The sequence below is a fragment of the Thermobia domestica genome, chromosome 13 (genome assembly GCF_964235325.1).
Source record: "Thermobia domestica chromosome 13, izTheDome1.hap1.1, whole genome shotgun sequence".
NCBI classification, from domain to species: domain Eukaryota; kingdom Metazoa; phylum Arthropoda; class Insecta; order Zygentoma; family Lepismatidae; genus Thermobia; species Thermobia domestica.
Genome location: NC_137466.1, coordinates 125211356 through 125234802, shown reverse-complemented (window position 1 = coordinate 125234802; position 23447 = coordinate 125211356). Strand labels below are relative to the sequence as shown.

The 23447-nt window shown below is 35.0% G+C and overlaps 1 protein-coding gene across 1 annotated transcript in view; it reads left to right on the top strand.

The window, feature by feature from the left end:
- Positions 1–23447, top strand: part of LOC145669280 (uncharacterized) — a 179425-nt gene extending 155978 nt beyond the window's left edge. Inside the window, exons 3-4 of the mRNA XM_081737598.1 lie at positions 15468–15674; positions 22148–23447. Coding sequence (XP_081593724.1) covers positions 15468–15674; positions 22148–22253 — 313 coding nt within the window. The 3' untranslated portion in view covers positions 22254–23447. The remainder of the gene's footprint in view (positions 1–15467; positions 15675–22147) is intronic.

The following is a 23447-nucleotide window of genomic DNA, read 5'->3' as shown; positions in this document are numbered from 1 at the left end:
GAGGTGTGAGAAGATATATAATACCGAGCGCTTGAACTACAATGTTATAGATTCACGTGATTCCCTTTACCATCTTTACTAGGACTTATAAAACATTTACGTAAACATATACATTAATACATAATTGCACTAAACGATTTGTATTTTCATTCTTGAGAAATATAATAAATGTAAGCAAAATCTCTTTCAAGTACGTCTGTTTGAAGAAGGTGAATAAAAAAAAAATAAACTTCAAATTCCTAATAATTTAAGATCTTGGTTAAATCGAATCGGTTTCATTGTATTTACGTTAGTACATTCCTCCTGAGATCTGGAAGAGATTTTTTAATATCCGGCCGTGGATTCTTTCTTCTCACAACTTCCTGGAGGCAACTGAAATATCCGTTCTTAGGATATTTTCCTTTCTTTCTTATCAAAAGCATTTTGCTTTATATTGAAGGAGATGCAAAATTACATCAAAACTCTTTCCCACCTTTTAACACTTTATATAATAAACGAATTAAGACAAAGTTTTTTTTTCTAACTCAAAACATAATCTATGAAGAGATTAAGTTCAATAATCACAAAAACATGGTCCTTAATTGATTTCTCTGAATCCTTATTATAAGTACACATCGTATTTACTTAACGTTGCTAACATCATTCTTCCATATACGAGGGCGAGTCAAAAACTAACCACACTTTCCATTCTTCAACTTATTTACAAAAAGATAGAGAATCAATATACATCATTTTCTACATAATCACCTCCCTTCTCACAGACAGTGTACTTGGTTCTGTGGTACACACAAGTTTGCGTATTCTTTCAAAGAATAAGGTTTCAATTGACTGTGAAGCTATTTTTGCATCACTTCCTGCACATCTAAATCTATGAGCAGAACCATGATTGGTGTTCAAAGAAGACGCTACCTTTTTGATAATAACTCGCGTATTCGCCAGAACCATCCCTTAAGCTTGCTGAATCTTGTCCTCCATGGTGTTGATTGACCTGCGTCCTGAACGTCACACTCGTCTGGCCACTTTTGAACTTTTCGATCCACAAAATACTTTTACTTCAAAAAGTACTATTCCAGTATTATGATGAAAGTGTACGATGAATTTCATCCCCTTTTACACCCTCCTACCAGAGAAATCGTATCTTTGTTTGTTACCGCTTCTTGGTGCAAACTGCTAGCGGAGCGGATATGTTTTATACCGTAATAACCAGAAGGCAAATGGCGTGATCAGGTTGAAATTTCACACAGTGAAGATGTTTTATATTGAAAGTGTAGATAATTTTTGAACCTCCCTCGTATTTCCCCTTAATTATTGTTCAAAATTCAAATTAATTATTTTTTAGGTAAAAATTCGACAAATTACAAATTCTAGCTAGGATGGTCCACAACTTGGGTACCAAAGGTCTGTAGAAATAAATTTTTCACATGCAAACTAAGAAAGTCAATGCCATAATTCATGCCAATTTTGGTCAAGATAGGAATAATGTAGATATCGTGTTTTACGTGTATATTACTTTTTGTGATTGACTGTGCAACCAAAGTTACCGGTATATTAAATACGTCAATTCAAAAAGTTATTTTGACGATCTACATAAAGAGCTCCAGTGTAATCTAATTTTGATGTAATTCTCGATGATTGGGAAAGATCTGTATATCAATTTTAAAGTATTTTAAGGAACTGTGTATAGAATTTAAATACATTTCTAGTAGATAACTGCACTTGTTTCAGAGCTCCAACAATAACTTTAGAGGCGAGAGGTAATTCTAATTAGAAAACTACAAACAATATGTATCCATAGATTGATTTATTAGTGGCAAAATAAATTTTGTTAGAATGTCACGTTGTTTTTCAGTACTACGACTACTATATACGAGACTATATGTTGTTGTGTTTGAGTTGGATCTGAACCACTACTCTAGTCTGTCTCAGAATCGATCTTAAGAAACAAGCGCTTTAGCTACTTGGCTAAACAAAAATTTCGAGACTGCATATTTCGAACACAACCTATTTAGAGATAGACCTTCAGTGTTAAGTCAGTAATATCTATTTCAACACGTAGAGATGATGATGAACGAGAATGTTCATATTAAGATACTTTGTCCATCATATTTTACTGTGGATATCCTATTACTTTCGGATAATAAAAATATCAGTTTCCTGTAGCCTGCAGAACGATAGTGCAGAATCTAAAACTTCTATACAATTCCCCAATTTCATTACACGAGACCTGTAACTAATGTAATAAGACATTTTCGATTGTCAATTTTATTTACAACAGGGTATGCATTTTAATATTTTTTTATATTATACTTCTTTGATGAAAATACTGTTTTATTAATTTGTCGTTGCTGAATCCAGATCCGTTATTACTTTTTCGATATTGGCTCTTGTTTATAAGTAATGAAAGAAAGAAGGATTTTTAGAACAACCGATATATATATATATATATATATATATATATATATATATATATATATATATATATATATATATATATATATAGTAGGGTGGAGCGAAAAAATCAAATTTTCGAGTATCGAATTCTAATAGGGCTCAAAAGTTGCGTATTTCCATGCTAATCAATGGAAAAATAACGAAAAAATCACACTTTGGATCTTCAATTCGCGCAAATGGCGTAAAATTTTTAAAATAATGACAAAAAACACCAAAATGTACCTTTACCCAAGGAATATACAGATTACTTGTTTTCATTCCTTTAGTGTCTAAGTACTTTATATTAGTTGTGTGAGGGCATGCTTGTTAATCATTCGTTAATGTGAGTGATTTTATACATTTTCTTTTCACAATGATTTTGCAGCCCATCGCTCATTTGTCAACGTTTACTTTTTTCTTTTTCATGAATTGGCCCAGAACTCATCACGAGGAGGTGGTTGCAATTCGAGTTCCACTCACATCCTACTCAACTCTCCGACCAATTAGGGTGTGCTAAATTATGTTGATTTAGTCAAGGATGTTGTCTTACATTCAGATTTTTAAATCAAATTTTGGCATTGTGAATCTTGAGAGCAAATTTGCTCTAATGTAGCCATCTCTGGTTCTTTGTCCACACACCTTTCCTTTAAACTCCGTTACAAGTTTGACACCTTTCGACTTCCTGAGTATGGCATAGAAAATTGTAGAAGTCAAACTCATAGGCAGATTTGTCATGCATAAGTGATAAGAAACTGTACATTTTCTCCAAACTATCAGCTCACTGTAGTTCGTGGCATCAAAATTTATTGAAGTTGCTATAAAAGTTCTAACAGAGCAATTCAGACAGGACAGTGTGCTTCCAGATGTGGCTATGGGAGATCCTAGATCTCTCAGTTACTTCCGATGGCTGACATGTGCAAACTGGGTCTTACGGTTGTACGCTTCTCAAACAAATCCTCAAAGTGCTTGTAAACTACATTATAAAGATATATGTTTCTATCTGATTCGACATAGAGATATCAGTCAGTGAAATATGGAAGTACACATATTTTGAAGGTAGTTCAAATAATTATACAGTTGCGAACAACATTAAAAGAATTATCGATCCTGTGATTTAGGGAAACGTGTTCTTCTGTCATCCAGAGAGCATATTCAGTGACAACGTACGAGCAGGTCCGACGAGAGGGTGGGGGAGCCAGAGCTTTTTCGCCTTGACCCGGATTGCTGATGGGCCCGGCGAATACAGAAAATGTTAAAACTTTATACTAAAGAGAAAATTGCTGCAAATATTTTCTTACAAACAATTATAAGAGTTTGATGAATGTACTCGTAAAAGCCTCACAGATGGACCGTCGTCTACTACAAGTACATTATTTGTTGCCAGAGATACCGAATGGATTCATTCCGTGTTGTGTAGATCATTTCTTCAAGCAATTTTAAGAGACAAGCTGCCAAATATTCCTCTATAATAATTGACACAACTCTTTATTCTGCACACGTTGAACAGACAGTTTTCATTTTACTGCTTCTGAGTTTGGTGATTGATGAACAACAGAAACAGAAGTATACTATCCAAGAACGTTTCCTAGCCTTTGTGGATTGTCACCAAAAAACTGGAGATGTAATAGCAGATCTCATTTGCGTTACTCTAGAAAAGAATAACATTCCGCTTAGTGGCTGCAGGGGTAGGGATGTGCACGAGACAAGATTTGAGGCTATCTCGTCTCGAAAATGTGCTGTAAAAGAGATGCCTCGACTCGAAAAACGTATATTTTTCTATTGGAAGAGCTGTGTCTCGACTCGAATTTTCTCAGGAAAATTCTGTCTCGACTCGACTCGTGCGCGTCCCTATGTAGGGGAAAGGCTATGACAACAGAAGTAATATGAGTGGACAGTACATGTATATGCAAAGTCGGATACTTAAGAAAAATCGGGCTTTATTCTCTCCTTGTTCGTGCCATACCTTAATTCTTTGTAGTGTTGAGGCAGCTGAAAGTTGTCCTGAAGCTATCAAATTTTTGGATATATTTCAAAAGTTCTATTTCTCAGAGATGAGGTTTAATTAAGAAAGCTATTGGATGCTCTCTTCAATGCATGTCAGATACACGTTGGTCTGCAAGCATGACAACTAATCTTCCGAAGCTGTGTATAACATAAACGGGATTGAAAGTTAACTAAACACGTTTGAGTGTATACTTATGTCATCAATATGGTTTAAAATACTGATAGCCATCAACTACAGGAACATTGTCTCGCAAGGAAGAGAAATTATTTTGAATGTCGAAATTGACAAGTTTAGTAAAAGATTTAATACTAATAAGCAGTAAATGGGAAAATATTTTGCAAGAATGTAAACTTGTGAGCAGAAATCTAGGAACAATTTAAGATTTTTCAGAAAAGTACATAAGCAAGAACTGTTATAGCAGACAAAACTGTTGAAGAACAAGAAAGAAAGAACCCCGAAGAAATTTTAGACAATCAGGTTTTCTGTTATTCTGGATTGTGTTGCACTCAACCTTAAATGCCGTTATAAGGTAATACACGATCTAAACAAGAAATTCGATTTCTTGTGGCAGTAGCTAACGTTGAGCAATAATGAACTTTAGGGAAAAGTAAGAACGTGGTTAGAACTATACAGCGATGGTGCAGGCACGTAGCCAGGATTTTGTGAAGTGGGAGGATCTATGACATAAGATACTGTGGTCATCACACCAGGGGATCGATCATTCTAAACTATTTTACTGGAAAATATATTAGTTCGTTTAGCCAGGATTTTTAACTGGGGGAGGGGGGCCTGACATGAAATTCTGAAGGCCCAGGAGTTTGATCAATCTAAACTACTTTACTATCAACATATATTGATTTGTTAGGGCAACAAAATGTGGATATGTTGGTAAGTATTTTAATAACAAACTATGAAGAAATCTTGAGTAAAATAATTAGAAAAAGACACAGAAAAAGATTTTACAATATATACGTTCTTCCTCTGTTTATTCAAATATAACAATTTTCCTTTCATTTGACCTCAACTATTATAAAAAGTACATATTCACTATTATAAAAAGTACATACTCTATAATATCTTGCAAACTATTTTACCATATCTGCGTTCCTTTGTTGAATCAAATGTTAACAGAACTTTCTTTCCACATAAATTTTTGTTTTTATTATTCCGTCAACTACTGTCAGTTCCAAATGACAGGTTAAAGGAGCAGTAGAAAATTGTTCTTGAAATAACATCTTTGATACTGCAAGGATGCGACAACGACACTATGCTTTCGGAAGCTTAAAATCTCCCTGACTAGGAGCAGAAATTCTGACAATTCCGTAACTTTTCTTGAAATTTCAAATTCCCTGACTCTTCCAGGATATTTCGCTTACCTCACCACCATGTATTGCAAGTAATACAAATCTCCTCATAAGAAAGAGTAACCAAAAACTTCCTGTAGTTTTTTTTTTTTAATTTTTAACGTTGATCCTTCTTTTTCTCATTTCGTTTCATCCTTCCCTAATTTTTGGTCTCGAAGGGCTGGGGTCCGCACCCCCGGACCTCCCCCCTTGGCTATGTGCCTGAATGATGTATCAGATGATATCATTAATGAAATAGTTCATCTACAAGCGACTCAATATGTCAACTTCATTACTGCTCTGCCACCATTTCAGTTGCTCAACACAATTCTTGACCAAAAACTAGTAAACATTTTTTCCGAATGTTACTATTGCTCTTTGTACTTCTTGTACTCTTCCAGTGTCTGTGGCCGAGACTGAGAGATCATTCAGTGCACTTGCAAGAGCAAAGAATGTCCTTCAGTTATCGATGACTCAACAAAGATTTTCTGGCTTTCGAACTCTTATAATGGAGTCTACTTTAGCCATCAGCTAAACTTTACTGATATTATAGATACATTTGCTAGTAGCAATGCAAGAAAGGCTGTTTTGCAAATTACGAAGTGTAACTCTAATAATGTAATTAGTATATGTATTTAATGCAATTAGTATAATGTAAGTAGTTTGCCAGTTTTTATACCGGGCCCGATGATAACCCCGGGGCCCGAGCTGGCTCTCGATGGCCCTGTGTATGAGAGACAACGCGTACGAGAGTTGTATGATGGGAGAGTGTTAGAGGCAAGAAATCAATATCCGAAGTTGAAATCTGTTAGAACTTTTGTGGCAACTTCAATAAATTTTGATGCCACGGACTACAGTGAGCTGATAGATTAGAGAAAATGTAAGCAGTGCTCCTCCTCCAGTGCTCAAAGCTTGACAACAGAAACTATCTTATCGCTTATGCATGACAAATCTGCTCATGAGTTTGATGTCTTAAATTTTCCATGCGAAACTCAGGAAGTTGAAAGATGTGTCAAACTTGTCATCACAGAGTCTGCAGAAAAAGTGCATGGACAAGAAAACAGAGATGGCTACATTAGAGCAACCTTTGCTCTCAAGACCCACAATGCCAAAATTTGATTTAAAAATCTGAATTTAAGACAACATCCTTGACTAAGTCAATATAATTTAGCACACCCGTTTGGTAGGAGAGTTGAGAAGGATGTGGGTGGAACTCGAATTGCAGCCACCGCCTCTGAGTTCTGGGCCATTTCATGAAAAAGAAAGAAAGAAAGAAAGAAAACGTTGACAAATGGGCGAAGAGCTGCAAAATCATTATAAAAGTAAAATGTATAAAATCATTCACGTTAACAAATTCTTAACAAACATGCCCTCACACAACTAAAATAAAGTACTTAGACGCTTTAGAAATGAAAAAAGTAATCTGTATATTCCTTGCGTAAAGGTGAATTTTCTTGTTTTTTGTAATTTAAAAAAATTGTAGGCCGTTTCCGCAAAACTGAAGATCCAAAGTGTAATTATTTTCGTTATTGTTCCATGGATTGGCACGCAAATATGCAACTTTTGAGCCCTTTTTGAATTCGATACTTAAAAATTTGATATTATTGCTTAAAGGTAAATTTTGATGTTTTCTGTCATTTTTTTAAACTTTAGGCCGTTTGCGCGAACTTGAGATCCAAAGTGTGATTTTTTCGTTATTTTTCCATTGATTAGCATGCAAATACGCAACTTTTGAGCCATATTAGACTTCGATACTCGAAAATTTGATTTTTCGCTCCACCCTATTATATACATATATACAGGATGAGTCAAAATAAGTGTTACAAGCCGATATCTCGCGAACTATACATCAAATAAGAAAAATGTTAAGAGTCAATGTACAATATAGAGGGCCTAAAAGATGGGTTAAATTCGAGATTCCCCATCGCTCCATCTTGGTGGAAGGGGGATGTAGGTGAAATTTTCAAATGGGAACATAGGTCGAGTGATAGCTGGTTTGAAAGAGCTTGGAAAATTGAACAATTTTTGTAGGAAACAATTTTTATATGGGGCACGTTTTCAAGATGGGCCCTAAAAATGGTCCTGTATCAGATAAAATTTCCAGTACTAATAAATCAGAAACGGTTGAGTAGAAAAAGATGAAACAAAAAATGAATAAGGAAAAAGTCATAGGCAACGTGGAATGGTGTTGTCGCGGTGTCCCCAGGGCCTCCATCATGGTGCCTCGAGACCAACTTGAAAATTTCAAATGGGAATATAGGTCGAGTGATATCTTGTTTGATAGATTATTGGAAACCAAACAGCTTATTACAAAACTTGTTTTGATTTCGCGCAAGCCTATTTCAAAATGGCTGCCGAAACTTTTGTACTATGCTGTTTGGTATTTCACGATTTATCAAAGAAGGTATTGCTCACCCTATGTTGCCATTTGACAATTCTACGTTCACCCCTCCCTCCTAAATGGGAGGCTGGGGAACCTCGTGTTTCACCCATATTTTAGCCCGTCTGTATTGTACATTGACTCTTAACACTTTTCTTATTTGATGCAAAGTTCGCGGGATATTTGCTTGTAACACTCAATTTGAACACTGTGCTTTGTATCTGTACGTGGAAACATTTTCGGCAGCCATTTTGAAATAGGCTTGCCCGAAATCAAAACAAATTTTGTACTAAGCTGTTTGGCTTTCCACGATCTATCAAACAAGGTGTCACTCGACTTATATTTCCATTTGAAATTTTCAAGTTGGTCCCGAGGCACCAAGATGGTGGCCCTGGGGACACCGCGACAACACCATTCCACGTTGCCTATGACTTTTTCCTTTTTCACTTTTCACTTTTCATCGTTTTCTACTCAGCCGTTTCTAATTTATTAGTACTGGAAATTTTATCTGATACAGGACAATTTTTGGGACCCATTTTGAAAACGGTACCCCATATCAAAAATTGTTTCCTGCAAAAACTGTCCAATTTTCCAACTTTTTCGAACGACGTATCATCGACCTATGTTTCCATTTGAAAATTTCACGTACACCTTCTCCCTCGAAAATGGGGGGCTGAGGGAACCTCGTGTGTGACCCATTTTTTTAAGGCCCCTCTGTATTATACATTGACTCTTAACATTTTTCTTATTTGATGTAACATTCGCGAGATGTTGGCTTGTAACACTTATTTTGACTCACGCTATATATATATAGGGGCGGATCCAGGACCGTATTTTGCCGTTTTATCCAGTGTAAAGCAGGATTGAAGCTCATTTCATCCAGTGTATACCTGAGCGTCAAGGGGGGGGCTATAGCCCCTATAGTCCCCCCTTGGATCCGCTACTGTATATATATATATATATATATATATATATATATATATATATATAATAGAGATAAATAATTCCTTCAGCCATGTACATGTTTCATAGGTTTATTTTTGTTGTATGATTGGTTTGAGTCTTTATTGAAAGATGGAATCACAATTAAGCATGTGACAAGTATTCCTTCACCACTTTCAAGAGAAATAGTGTAAGAAAATAAACAATATTATATTCGTATTGGTAGAAAGAGTGGAAATATAGAAGTTCTCGAACTTGCAATCATTTACTGGAAAAATAAAAATAGAAATGTTATAATGGAAATAAACGTATGAAACTTTTTGACAGAACTTGTTTGTTCAGAAGAAAAGAATGTGGAAGTTGTTTCTAAATTGAAACTTCCTAGTGTTGAAGGAAATCAATTGCCCTTGAGTAAAATTTGCAAAAGGGAATTCCACTCTGATTAATTTTCTTTAAAAATCTACTTTGGAAGCTGAATGAATTAATCCAATTTTCAATTAAGATTTCATTCTTCTTAGTTGTATAATTTAAGCACGTGTCGTCACGTTCATCCCTTTCTCTACGAAATAAAATTAGCAGATACTAAGTTTCCCTTCAATTTCCAAATTATATTTTAAGTTTTACCGAGAATGAAAGGAGAATATTAAACATTTTCATTAGAAAATAATTATATGTTAAACAAGTATTAGTATCACGTGTACACATCACGTGAAGGAATTTCGTTTGTACGGCGTGGAATTGGTATTTTTTCAATTAATAATGAAACTATTTTTAGTGGCGAGATTAGAGTAGCAAGAGATGCATTTTTTAAGGATGTTTAATTGATTGTAGAAAACAACTTTTCGTTATCTATTATCGGTTTTACTCTATAGTGATCAACGTTAAAACCGGATATTATCCACTTTTGGTTTCAATAGAGGTTAAGAAAGAAGATGGGATTTTTAGAACGGTAAATAAAGTCCAGAAAGAAAGAAATGAAGAAAATAAAGAACTAAATTTTACGAATGATCCAAAAATGGATCAAAAGATTGTGATCTTGGCCAATAATTAGTTTATGGATCAGGGGCCTCACAATATTTGAACGGCCACTAATTGAATTTTTGTAATTTTTACGGAATAAGCACATCATACTGAGTTAAGTGATATTTTGGGTTTGGCCACACTATATGTAGTTCTCCAGATATAAGGCCTCCAAAAAATTTTTTGACCCTAATATATTGGATCTTTTGATGCATTTTTGCATCATGGGCCACAAAATTTTTGAACGGTCCCTAAATCGAATTTTAGTTATTTTTACGGAATAAACGCATCATACTGAGTTAAGTGATAGTTTGGGTTTGGTTACACTATATGTAGTTCTTCAGATATAAGGCCTACAAGAAAATTTGTGACTGAAATATATTGGATCTTTTAATCCAAAAACAAAAAAGAAGCTTCTCGCTGTCTCTTATCATTTTTTGCTATATCTCGATTATCATTGAAACAGGCAGTTGTAGTGGCTTTCTACATTTCTAGTAGAGACTTCAGGATGAAGACTAAAGGTATTCATTAGATACTTTATCAATTGCAGGAACCCGCCTCTCGCTATTTGTTTTTGCTCTATGGTGATCAAAGTTAAAACCAGAAATCAGTGTTCGAAGTGATAAAGAAAGCTGAGGTGGTATGTTTTATTACGATTTTTACTCGACATACTGGCTATCTAAATGCTGAAATTCAGTGAGGGTATGTTGCCTAAACAATTGCATTTCTATTTACATAATGACTGAAAACCACTGATGAGCTTCTCTTTAGTTATGGGGGGGGGGGGGTCATGGAGACACTTTGATCTATTACCAACAAATTTCCGAAAAAAGAATATAAAACATCCCTTTACATTGTATTATAGAAAATTATACACGAAAATGTTAAAAAAAAAAAAACGAAATTTTATATTAACAATTTCCTGCGAGAAAACTCCTGGATCTCCACTCGAACAGTGCCGTGGCGTGGAAAATCAGCGCCCGGAGCGAGAGTATACGACGGCACTCTCTTACATACCAATGAGGTCGACAGACCAGCCGCGAAGCGCAAGAAAATTTTCAAAAATAAATCTTGCTTTTTCCTGATTTTGAGCACTTTCTGTTACTTTTCCCTTCCATTTTATATGTATCTTTTTTTCTTTCCTTCCCAAATTTTGTGCCATCTTACTTCGGCGCCAAGCTCGCCCTCCCCACGGCACGGCACTGCACTCGAATGAGGGGTATTTGAAACCTCCGTATGATGCACCCGAACTGCAAACAACTCCTAATTTCGCCCATGCTCAAAACATATTTATATGAATTAAGACGAGAAGACACATACATACATATGAAAGAAACAATTTAATATGGTACATCAAAATATAAACTAGATTAACTTCTTTGAAGACGCCTCATTTTGAAAACAAAAGGTAGAAAAAAGATAAATGTCATGTTGTCAACTTAGAAATTATTTCTACATAAGAAATACATTTTTTTACGTGCAAAGCTATTCGTCAATTATTGTGTATAAAAATGGATTTATTAAAGGTATTTAGCACTTACTATACATACATTTTTTTACGTGCAAAGCTATTCGTCAATTATTGTGTATAAAAATGGATTTATTAAAGGTATTTAGCATTTACTATTCCGTGACGGTATGGCTTGGTTACTGGAAAACCACACACGGTATGACTTCATCACTGAAAAACCAGAGGCGGTATGGCATACCACCGCATACCGTCTCACTTCGACCACTGCCTAAAATGATTTATTTCTGCCACTTCCGGTGGATGTATCATGTCCATGAACGAACTCAATTCATAACGTTTGACCCTTTTCTTCCTAGCGAAAATTGTTGGTGATCCATCAGGTTGTTCCTGAGATGTTTTGTCTTCTGGATGGCCACATACAATGGCAGAAAGGGTAAATATATTATGGAATTTTGGTGAACCAATTTCCTTAAACATATATCTTTCACACTAAGAATGCATAAGTTGTTTATGCACATTGACACACCAGCAAATACACGTGTAAGTGAGGTGAAGTTTATAACATAGATTTCTTACTTAATTATTAAAGAAATGATTACGATTTCAGAAATGAACAATACTTCTGGTTTTAATAACTCAATACGACTTAAAGCCTTCACATGCTGCAGTCAGAGAGGAAAATCAAACAGGCATGGGCGATGCTACTTGATGAATGACATGCCTTGTTTTTTTGTATGAGATCCCAGAGGATATCGACACTATTTACACAACTGTGAGTACAAAGTAGCGACTAACTATATCCCACATGTCTGAGATGTCAGGCGAAGTGTAGTTCAGCTTAGAAGCTGTATCTTCATGGCACCTATTATTGTTCTGCTGAAATATGGCATTCGGAATTATTTGAAGGGAAGATATGGCCTCTCTGATATAGAACTTCCCTGATGTAGTGGTCACTGGTAAGGTTGCTCTCAATGCATAGTAGCTCATATCATGTATTATATCCATTGACGACCTACACCATCACATCTGCAGTTCGGCTGCTATGATGGTCGATAGTGCAAACAGATAAGCTATGGTAACCACAATAACATTTAACGCGTATGCAGCCATCTATGTATGGAAAGATAAAATGGCCCTTAGTCAGAAAATACTCTGTGCTATTCAGCACGAATCTGACAGTGTTGAAGAGCTTATTGTAGGCGTTTGTGGTTTTACGTCAATGGAAGCCGACGGAAAAACATGCGTACTATCAATTCAGCGTTCAGCATATGCTATATCAAACCATTGACAAACTACTCTACACCCCTTATCATAGTGAAATGAAGAAAGTTATCATTATGAAACACTTTGAAGATTTTTATCACCCATTTTATGTGGTCACTTTGCGAGATATACTAACTGATCGCTGCTGCATCATTCCTGTACGTGCACCTACTTGTCAGTACGGAAATCGTCCTCCCGTAGCTCAAAATACGGTGCCCTTCGAACAAGACTGTCTGTTTATATTTCAAACTTTGACGTCAAAGAGGCTTATTCACACGTTCTATGTTCGATTATGTACGCTTCACTACCAGAGTTCCGCTTAAACATCAGTCGTGCGGTATTTCTACGAACACCAAACAGAAGAAGGTGCTGAGTCCACACATTTGCCATCTGCCGTATAAATTTTGTGAGCTTTGCCGCATTTTCCTCATTTCTTCTTGGTATTTCAATTCTTAGGCTCATTTTTCATGGTTGCTGTAAAGAAAATTTATATACAAATGAAATTATATAGAAAGGTTTTAATTGAGATGTTAAAAAATATTCTGAATAATTCTTCTGGGAATAATTATTCTGAATTTGTTTACCTATTATGATTGATTAAATGAAAATCAGTGGTGAAGCGTAGTAAACGGAAAGCAATGTCTTTATATGTTAAAACCATTGACCATTGGATTCCTCTGTTGAATGAATTATTGAGTTTAAGTGACTGGAGTCAGATCTGTAGTCTGTCCTATTCGTGGATCGACCAAACATGGACTATTCCTATTGTGCTGCAAAAATGTCTTGAGCCGTGACAATAGGGCGAACTAAAGCTCACACCCTCACACACCCACGTGTTGAGCCAATAAGAGTTCAGTTGTAGCTAAGCGAGAGAGAGCGAGTGGAATTATTTCAGCCGATAGCAGCACTTGCAACGGAAGACTAGGGATCAAGTCAATGTGGTATATCTATACAAACGTTTTCTTCAGCTCCCCAAAGGATTCAAATCACAAATCACATAGGTACGGCTTTAGGCCGAATGGTTGGTATCTCCGAACGGTTTGCTGTGTGGGGCCTAACATTATCATGAAGGAGACCTAAAATTAGGGTAAAACGTGATGTTTGATGATAAATGTGTTTTTAGGACTCTTGTGACGTATTACACAATTTCCTACTTGCATTTTTCTAAATATTAGGAAAATTTACTCTTTATTTTTCGAAAACTTTAATCGAGTACTTTAGGTACACCTTGTATTATTATCTTGTCTGTGTACTTTGCTTAGTAGATAATACTTCAGAAGTTATGAAGTGTAATGGTGTGATGAGTGATTAAATAAAAAAGTAACTCCAAATTCTTTGTCAAATTAATAATGAAACAACTTAAAGGCTGATGTTAGTGTCAATAGCCTAAGTGCATGATTAAAATAAACAAAAATAATAACAATAAAAAATGTATCAATATTCGACAAGGTAATATCTTGTATTAGCTATCATTGATTAGTGGAAATATTAACAATGAAGAAAAGTAGCGTCGTAGCATACTAATTACCAAGTATGCAAGATTACTTACTACATAGTCAATTACAGCATTTGCTACTTGTTCTCTAGAACTCAGTTTCTGATATAAGTAATGCAAGCTGTAGGTTTCTCTTTGATGTTATCTTCTTTTGGCTAAAGAAGATGGAGGATAAAGGGAAATGAACTATAGTGAAAGAATTGATGGAATGTGAAAGTACAAAGTAACAAAAGTACCGTAGAAAAAATCCACGTACATTGTGTTCGTCATCAAAGGACTGAGGAACAACTTTTCAAACTACAACTGAGATTTTTCTCTACCACTGAGCTGCCGCGTTCCTTACTGGTATTGATAACTTAATTTCTTATTAAAGAAATCCTTTAATTATGATAAAATGATGGTGCAAGGCTTTATTAATCCTGTATAATAACAAAATAGACAATAGATTTGCATTTAACATGACAACTTTTGACTGGGGGATCTTCAATACATGGCTTGCAGGTGAAAGATGGACCAAAAGACTCTGCCGTGGTCGAAAGACTTTTTATTACGTAACATGAAAATCAAGATAAATATCAGAGTTACACATGAGACAGAAGTTAGACCTATCTTATATCGAAAATGCGTCGTGAGCGTGATATCTCGTCTCGTAAAATTAATGTTTCTATCGGAAGAGCTCTTTCTCGTCTCATCACAAAAATTCTACCCCATCTCGTCTCGTCGGCAACCCTAGTAACAGTATATCTTAATGGGCTACGAGCGTCACTGAAATAATTAATATCGTCAGCGCTATGTCACGGGTTGAAGACCCCCTGCTATAGACTATATATCACGATCCTTTGTTTCAACCAGTTAACTTATAACCAACTGGAAAATTATTTTGTAAACTCTTCATGATATTTCACTAAATATATTCATAAATTCCCTCAATTAAACATGATAACAATATTTGCTTATGTAAGGAAAGATTTACAAATTATTAAAATATGCGTATTACATCATGTCTAAGAATCAACTTCAAGAACATGCAATCTACTCTATTTGTTTTTAGATGCAAATAATCATGTGTTAAGAATATCATACTTAAGAAATAATTTAATTTTCTTCTCTAATTGCAGATTTTTTCCCTTTACCATGGGTAGTTCTAATGTTGTGGCTCTGGTGTGCATCTGTGTAACGGGATTGTTGTTAGTTCTCCCGTGCTGCTGCGAGCCCCCAATAGGACCCGATGCTCCCAAAGGGCCCAAAGTGTTCACATCACCCGACGAACTGAGGACATATTTGGAAAAGCTCAGCAACTATTACGCAATAGCAGGAAGACCAAGGTAAATGATCTTCAATACCGAAATTAGTTCATGATTATAAACAGTTCACAGAAATGTTAATTGAAAACTTTCACATAACTGTATATAAGATTGCCAAACTCAGTGGTTTCTCTTAAAAATTTGACGATTTTGGGATTTGGTCAACTTACGTTTTCGAATTTTATAGTTGAGGAACTTATTTGCAAAATAAAACATTTCCATCTAGTTTTTCTTTCTTGCGATCTTTAATTTTAACGGTTTGTCAATCTTTGGGATGAAATGTTTCATAATTGCTAATTTTACAGTAAGAGTGAATGAACGAGTTGTACATATTTCCTTTTTATAGATACGACTACTTTTACATTGTAGTTGGAATGTACATAAAAATTAGTTAGCGTAAATCCTATCGCCTTATCGCTATTTTAATTCATACGGTTTATTCCTTCAATTTCACTCATTTTATTGGTTTGGTACAATGTTTGAAGCATTACATACTAAAAAACAATAGACAGCCATGACACTAACTAGCTTTCAATGCTTAGGAATTAATTTCTGTACATGAATAGTAACATTAACTTCTGGAATCATGAGTTATACTTTTCGCGAAAGAAGCTAATATAAAATTCTTCTCTTTGTTGTTTAGTATTAATATGTTTGAGAAGTAAATTGCATTAGTTGAGTAACTTCTCAATAAAACGAAGGCATTTAGTGTGTCGTATGCAGTTTCCACAAGTTTCTATACTGAAATTCACCTTTAGTTCGGAACAAAGCGGAAGTGAGGGGAAGCGAAGTGCAGCGTTGCCGCTGCTTAACGCGAGGGAATGGCTTCAGACCAAGGAGTTCCAATGTCGACCACTGAACAGGCAGGAAAAAAAGAAGAAAGAGAAGAAAATAGTTTCATTGTTTTGTTTTCAGATACTAAATTTAAAATATATATATATAAGATCAAATAATATTAATTACGTTGACACTGTAACATTAGTTTCGTAGTAAGTTATCTAACGTGAACTATGAGTTTCATAATTTAATTGCATACTGTGAGAAAGTAAAGCAAATTCATGGAAATGAAATGAGAGAAATAAATTTGTCGAAAAACTTATTATGTAAGGTCAATCTTGTAGAATACTAACTCCGAGATCCTCTTCGTCTTCCATTCCTTCGTCCACTGCATTATCAATTGTTCCCTCCCAAATGCCACAATAACCCTCCTCTTCAGAAGTAGTAGACGTGTCACTCTCGAGATTTATTAATATCTTGTCGTGTATTATTTTGATAAGACCGTCTGCTTCCCACATTTCCTTTTCAACATTTTTTACGCAATCAACAACGATTTGCAGCCACGTTTTATAAATGTAAACCCCATATCAATGATGACCCTTCGAAGAGTAGGAATAGAAAACTTCAATAGGTCACTATGTTCATTTATAACGCGCTGAATTTTCGCTAAAGTAGGGAGTTCGTTTTTTCTATACATGTTATGAATTTTGTGCCGTATTGCTGATTGTGTAAAGGTATCATATTTCTGTAGCCGAGTCACTTTCCTATCATTCGGTATCTTCTTCCTAGGAGTGGACACTTGATCATTATTACTCAAAAATTCCCGCTTCACGTTCATAATAGTGAAGGGAGAAATGAGAGTTGCTTCAGGTGTTTTTCTCAAAGTCTCTCTAACAGTTTCCATGTCCCCTTTTCCCCATGATTACAAAAGTATGTATACACATTTAACAACATTCTTTTCTCTCCTGTAGTGAGAGGTTTACCTTGTTTCTGCTGCTATTTGTAGCACTGAGGAGAATTTGAAGCCATTGCGATTTATTCGCAAATTGAAAATCAAGAATAACAACTAAACTCAACACAACACAACAAAACTACACAACAAAATGTTAAACACTACTGCAAACTAATATTAAAACAATATAGATAAAACACTTGGCACACCACCGCTCGATAACTACAAAGACACCAAAATGTCAAAGTGACAACTCGTGGCAACGTGTCCGGTCATTGTTGTCGGATTTCCGCAAAGACTGTGTGAATGCATTAAGGTTAATGTTCAAAAACCATATATCACACACAGCAACACGGGAAATCCGACAAGACTGACACCCACCCCTATGTCAATGAACGGTTGCCAGTGCATGACCATCCTTCTTAGAATTCGGCTAAAGGTTTTGTTTCAGGGGGCTTTGCTCTTTATTTCTTGAAATGTGAAAATTGTAAACCTCATATTCATGCACTAATACTCATATAGTAACCCTATGTACTTACTATTTTAGTCCAGTAACTTTAAGCGAAAAAATGACTGAATTGGAAAAAATAGAGCAGAGATGAAACCTTTCGCAATAGTCTCAGTTTCATGTCCTAGTTAACATACTAAAAGTCCCCGAAGCTTCGGGCTGTGGAATCGGAGTTATGACTTTATCAATATGGCCACCGTAAGAATTTCTAGGGTAATTTTTAAATGCCTATAAACTCTTACGAAATTTACGTAGAAAGGCCATTTTCGCCATATCTGTATTTAATATTTCTTCTTTATATTAACCAAAAGCGAGAAAATGCAATTTTTTCAATCTTTTTTTTTCAAAGTTTCTCTATAAATAATTAGATAGTTATGCAAGAAAATGACAAATGTTTTCGTTAATTATATAATAATTTCTTAGAGCTGTAAAACGATACCAATACATTTTCTTTATTTTTAATAATAAGGGAGGTATATTAATTTATTTAGCACAAAATGTGATTATTCACTAGCCACGTTGCTCGATGGTAATACAACTTTCTTATGTTAGAATTTTAAGGAGATATATTTTTAAACCCTACTCAAGACTTGTTCTATATATGAATATTCTCAAGGATAGTAAAATGTCTGTTCTTCTAGTCATTATATACATCTCAACGTTTAGTTTTTTTTTAAAAAAAATAAGTCTAGTATATCTAAATAATATAAAGCGCTAATTTGAATTTTAAAAATGCATGAATGATAGGGGCCTTGTCAAGGTTTCTGCCTGGTTAAAAGAGAGACGTACATAATTTGAACAAAAAATAACCATTATTGGCAATATTATTTTCTTATTGAACCACCTAATAATGGTACATTGTAACCAACAATAATTCATGTATCATTCAAATAAATGAACAAAGATCACTGAACGCCAATATTGAACGCCACAAACGATTACGCTTGTTTCACTATGAATAAGTAAATATCTTCACAAGTTTGCTATAAAAACATGCATTACATCTTACATATCTGAATCACCTTTGACGAACAGATAATGAAGATTCCTGCGGAGAAGGTTCATCATCATCGAAATCGTCAATATTGAAGTTGCTACATTCACTACGATTGCAATATCCAACAAAACAGAACACTGTAAACTAATACTACGACAACGATAATCTTGTTCATATTTAGTTTCACACTTGCAACATATTAACTTTAAGATGAAATTGGAAGCCAGAGGTTCTTGAGTTAAAACTGGCTGCAGAGAACCAGTTTTGAGGACCCATCACCATGAAGTGGGCAGCAAATCGTTGCTCCTCCAGTGTTGCACCTGTAGAAAAGTACGTTTTGAATGTACTCTTGCTGAATCAGATGTTGGAGGAAGTCGAGCCAATTCCATTTGAGAGCTGATACGGCGTGTTTCCTCTGCTTTTAGGAAACTAATCGAAGGGTAATCTAAGACGTCGTTGCTTTAGGAGCACCATACAAGACCAATAGAAATTGCTTGCCTGCTTCTGTTACTTCTTGAGAATTTGCATTAGGGTTATTGAATACTGAAGTAATTTGTCGTAGATTAGGTTGTGTTTGGAGAAGTCGGAATGATTTTTTCTTCCCTTGGTCAAACAAAGATTACGTTATGTCACATCCGGAAACAGCACCCCTTGACATAAATCTCCAAGTGCGTCTTGCATTGAGTTAATATGGTAAGTCCCTGACGGGAGTTTTCCAAAATATAAATTTTGAAAGTAAATGGGCACATTATTGGGAGCAAGGGTGATTAGAAGGACGAGTAAATAGACATCTGTGCCAACCACCACAGTTGCTTTATCTTCTTCCATCTCCAGTGCTGACCTAATTATCAATGTATCAACAGCGTCAGAATATTCCCAAACTCAAGATGATTTCTTAAATCCCTATTTCCGGAATTGCTCAGAAACTTCTCTTGGGCGACTTCTGTGCTCTTCAGATTTTGTGCTGGGCATGGAATAACCATCAAAGACAACGCAGTCATTACCAAAATGGTTCCTCACATAGGTGGAGTAGAGTCCATATAATACTTTGTAAGTCAGGCATTGTGGCCAAACAACTCTTCGTAATAAATATCCGCCATCTACAACATAAACACATCTTGAGGAGGACATAGATATTTGTCACTTTCGATACAATTATCTACAATATCATACGATACGGATTTCGGTATTTTTCTCACGTAACAATCATCAAACAGAAATAAGGGTTGAGTTGTTAGTTTGTGGTCTAAACATTTCTGAAGGTCCTCATCGGATTTCGCAACACAACTGATTCTGGGGGATAACTTCATGGTGTTTATAGGAGTAGCCACTCCTCGTTGATGTTGATAGCGCAAGTCATATGTGCTAATGCCTCGCTCTGTCTCTATACATATACAGCCAATCCTAATTCAATGGATGAAAGGAAAGATCTCGATCTAGTACAGGACGTAATAGCATTACAAATAACATCAACTTTGAGTTTCACAGCATTTTACTCACTATATCGTCTCTTACAAATATTAGAAATAGGCCTAAAAGAGTTGAGTGTTTCTCTAATGACTTCCGTGCTATTCAGTTACGTCGTATCTGCTGGTGGGTATGTATCAATCTGTTATATCATCGAACGTATGCCTTCTTTTTACGATGGCAGCCGCTGTTTTCAATATTCTCAAACTTCTGCTACAGGGTCGTCTTCCTTTTGTGCATACCAAGCATTTGTAAGAAGGTTGTGACCAGTACTGCGAAGGCACACAATTGCATGTGTTTGTCCTGGCGGTGTGATGATGATGTTACTTCCAAAATGATCCTGAAGCTTTTTTCGCTGGGTTTTCTCTTGGTATATTTAACTTTTTGAAGGTAGATAATCACGCAATCGTTGGAGTAATCTATTCAAAAAGTGTAGGTATTCATCACAGACCTCCAATCAAGAAAAAAGTTTCTGAAGTGCTTAAGCTATTTCTTCATCCTCTGGCCGTCCTTTCTTCCGAGATGATGGCATTTTGAAAAAACTTTGAGTCACACAGCTGTTGTGGTATATGGCTTTAACAGTAACTAAAAGAATAACACTTTCCACTCGAACAGTCACATTTCGACTGTACTCATCATTACGAGAATTAGCGGCACTCAAAATTGACTGTTCGCTCTTCATGGATCGCATTTCCGACGCTCCAGCGGCAAGTTTTTTTTAAATTATCAAAGTTTATATCATATCATAAAAAGAGGCAATGCTGTTTGAAGTCAAAGATAGGGTCACGGGATCTCAGCTTTGAGATTTTTGAAGGGGAGTGTTGAGCGAAAGCTGCAATACTGCATGGACATGTGTAGTTTCTGAGACAGTTCACATGTACCCGAACTGTTGCAACACTTTCCAGTTTTTCGTGTAATCCATCTTGACATTGAAGATTGCTTTTCAGTAGATTATACAATTTTCAGGACTATTAAGTGTGCATTCATTGCGGGCAATTGTCTCTACATTATAACACTTTTACAAGATTATTATTATTATTAAGTATTCTGCCTGGGATTAAAGATTATTTTTAAAAATTAAGTTTGGTCCTGGAAATGTTTCTTCCACGTTTCTCGATATACAACTTCCTTTTTTAGTTCCCAATATTTTCTTCTAGTTTTCAAATCATCGATCAGTTCTGTTCTTCTTCTTTGTATTTCTCGCTTTCTATCCATCTTACCTTCTATGACGGTGTAAAGAAGACAATTTCTTCGCAAGATATGTCCAGTCCAATTGGGCTTCCTAAGAAGGATGTTGCCTAAAAGCGTCCTCTTCTCTCTACCCGTTTTAAAACGCCTTCATTTATGCTCTCACTTTCCATTTTTTCTTCTCCATCATTCTCCAACACCACATTTCGAAACTCTCTAAGTATTTCTTCTCTAACTTCCATAAAGTCCAAGTTTCCCAACCAAATAGTCCAACACTGTATGTATATAGCATCCGGTTAACTTCTTCCTTAGTCCAACATCAGGTCTGCAAGTTAAGAGTAAACTTTCCTTGTTAAATGCATCTTTGGCTATGGCAATTCTAGACCTGATCTCTTTGGTAAGTTAGTGTCTCTGGTCAAAAAGTTTTTACAATATGTTGTATTTTTATGTTACCCTAAAATAATTGTGATAATTTCGTGTTTATCATATTTATTTTATTTTGCAATGTCGTTGAAATGTAAGTAATGACAAAAGGGTAGCTTTGACTTAGTATTATTTCTGTACAATAAGTAATTAATGCTAACTAAAATTAATTATATTTCCAGGTTTGGAAAAAGGGCTCCTCTCAAGATGGCGACGGATGCTTTTAACTACCGATATCCACAGAGTACTAGTGATATGTACGATCTTCTTGTGTCACTCGATGAGTAGTTGAATTTCCTGTTGCTTTTCCATCACCTCGCTTCAATATTGAATCCGTCTTGACAAATCATGGAAATAAAAATATACCAATTACAATAAAAATAATAAACGAATCTTCAAAATAATTTTTAAGATAATATGTTTGAAAATAAAATAATAATTGTTTGTTTTCATTTACTTTGATTGTCAAGTTTTGTGTACAACTTATGTATAAACGTAAAAAACCATAAGTAAATGTATTGGACATAGACTGATCTGTTGAGTTTTACCTACTGATCGAACTGAACACAAAACAGGTACTCCCTTATATTATATTTCTACAAATAACACCTTAAAGGATTAATTGTTTGAATGTAGTTGCATAGTAGTAGTTAAGTTTTTCGTACGATTCACGCGTTAATTAATTTAACACTGTAACACGCTTCTAATGTTAATATTTTCAAATAAGAATGTTCAGTAAGTTTTTAAAAAAGAAAATTAAAATATTCAGAATTAGTAGTTTCAATTCCCTATTAAAGTATTAATTTGTTTTCAATAACAGATTTTTTTAAATTACAGAATTTATTCAATAAATATACTTGATAATTTAATTTTCTTTTACAATACGACGATTTACTTGATAATTTAATTTTTTTTACCAATACGATGATTTCCGGAAGAAATTATCAATTTCTTGAGCAAGATTGAAAATATAATAGTTTTATAATACTACAAAAATTATTTTAACAGCGTTATTCTATTTTACGATAATGTTGAAATATAACTGTTGACAAAATGACAACTTAACTGATTATTTATTGATTATCTCACAGAAACCGAATCCGTCAAAAGGTTACTTACTTACCAAAACTATCTCCTTGTATCCAACCTGCATTGTTATAATAAAAATATATTGATAAAGTTAACATTGTATACTTACTGAACATTCTGGACAGTTGATCGAGCATGTTTACCTTAGAAATAATTTTAATTGATTTATGTAAAAAAAATCCCTGCATACTGAGGGGGAAGGGATTTTTTGTTCGAATTGCTGTTTAATTTATTTGTTATACCTTAACCCTTTTAGCAACACTGGGAATTTGGCTTACATTCGACAGTGTTGTTACCTTGTAATCTTGTTTTAAGGCGGGGACGTTCTTAGCATGTAATGAAGATTGTAAATTGGAAAACATTCGCTCAATAAAGAATCCTTGGAAAAAGTGA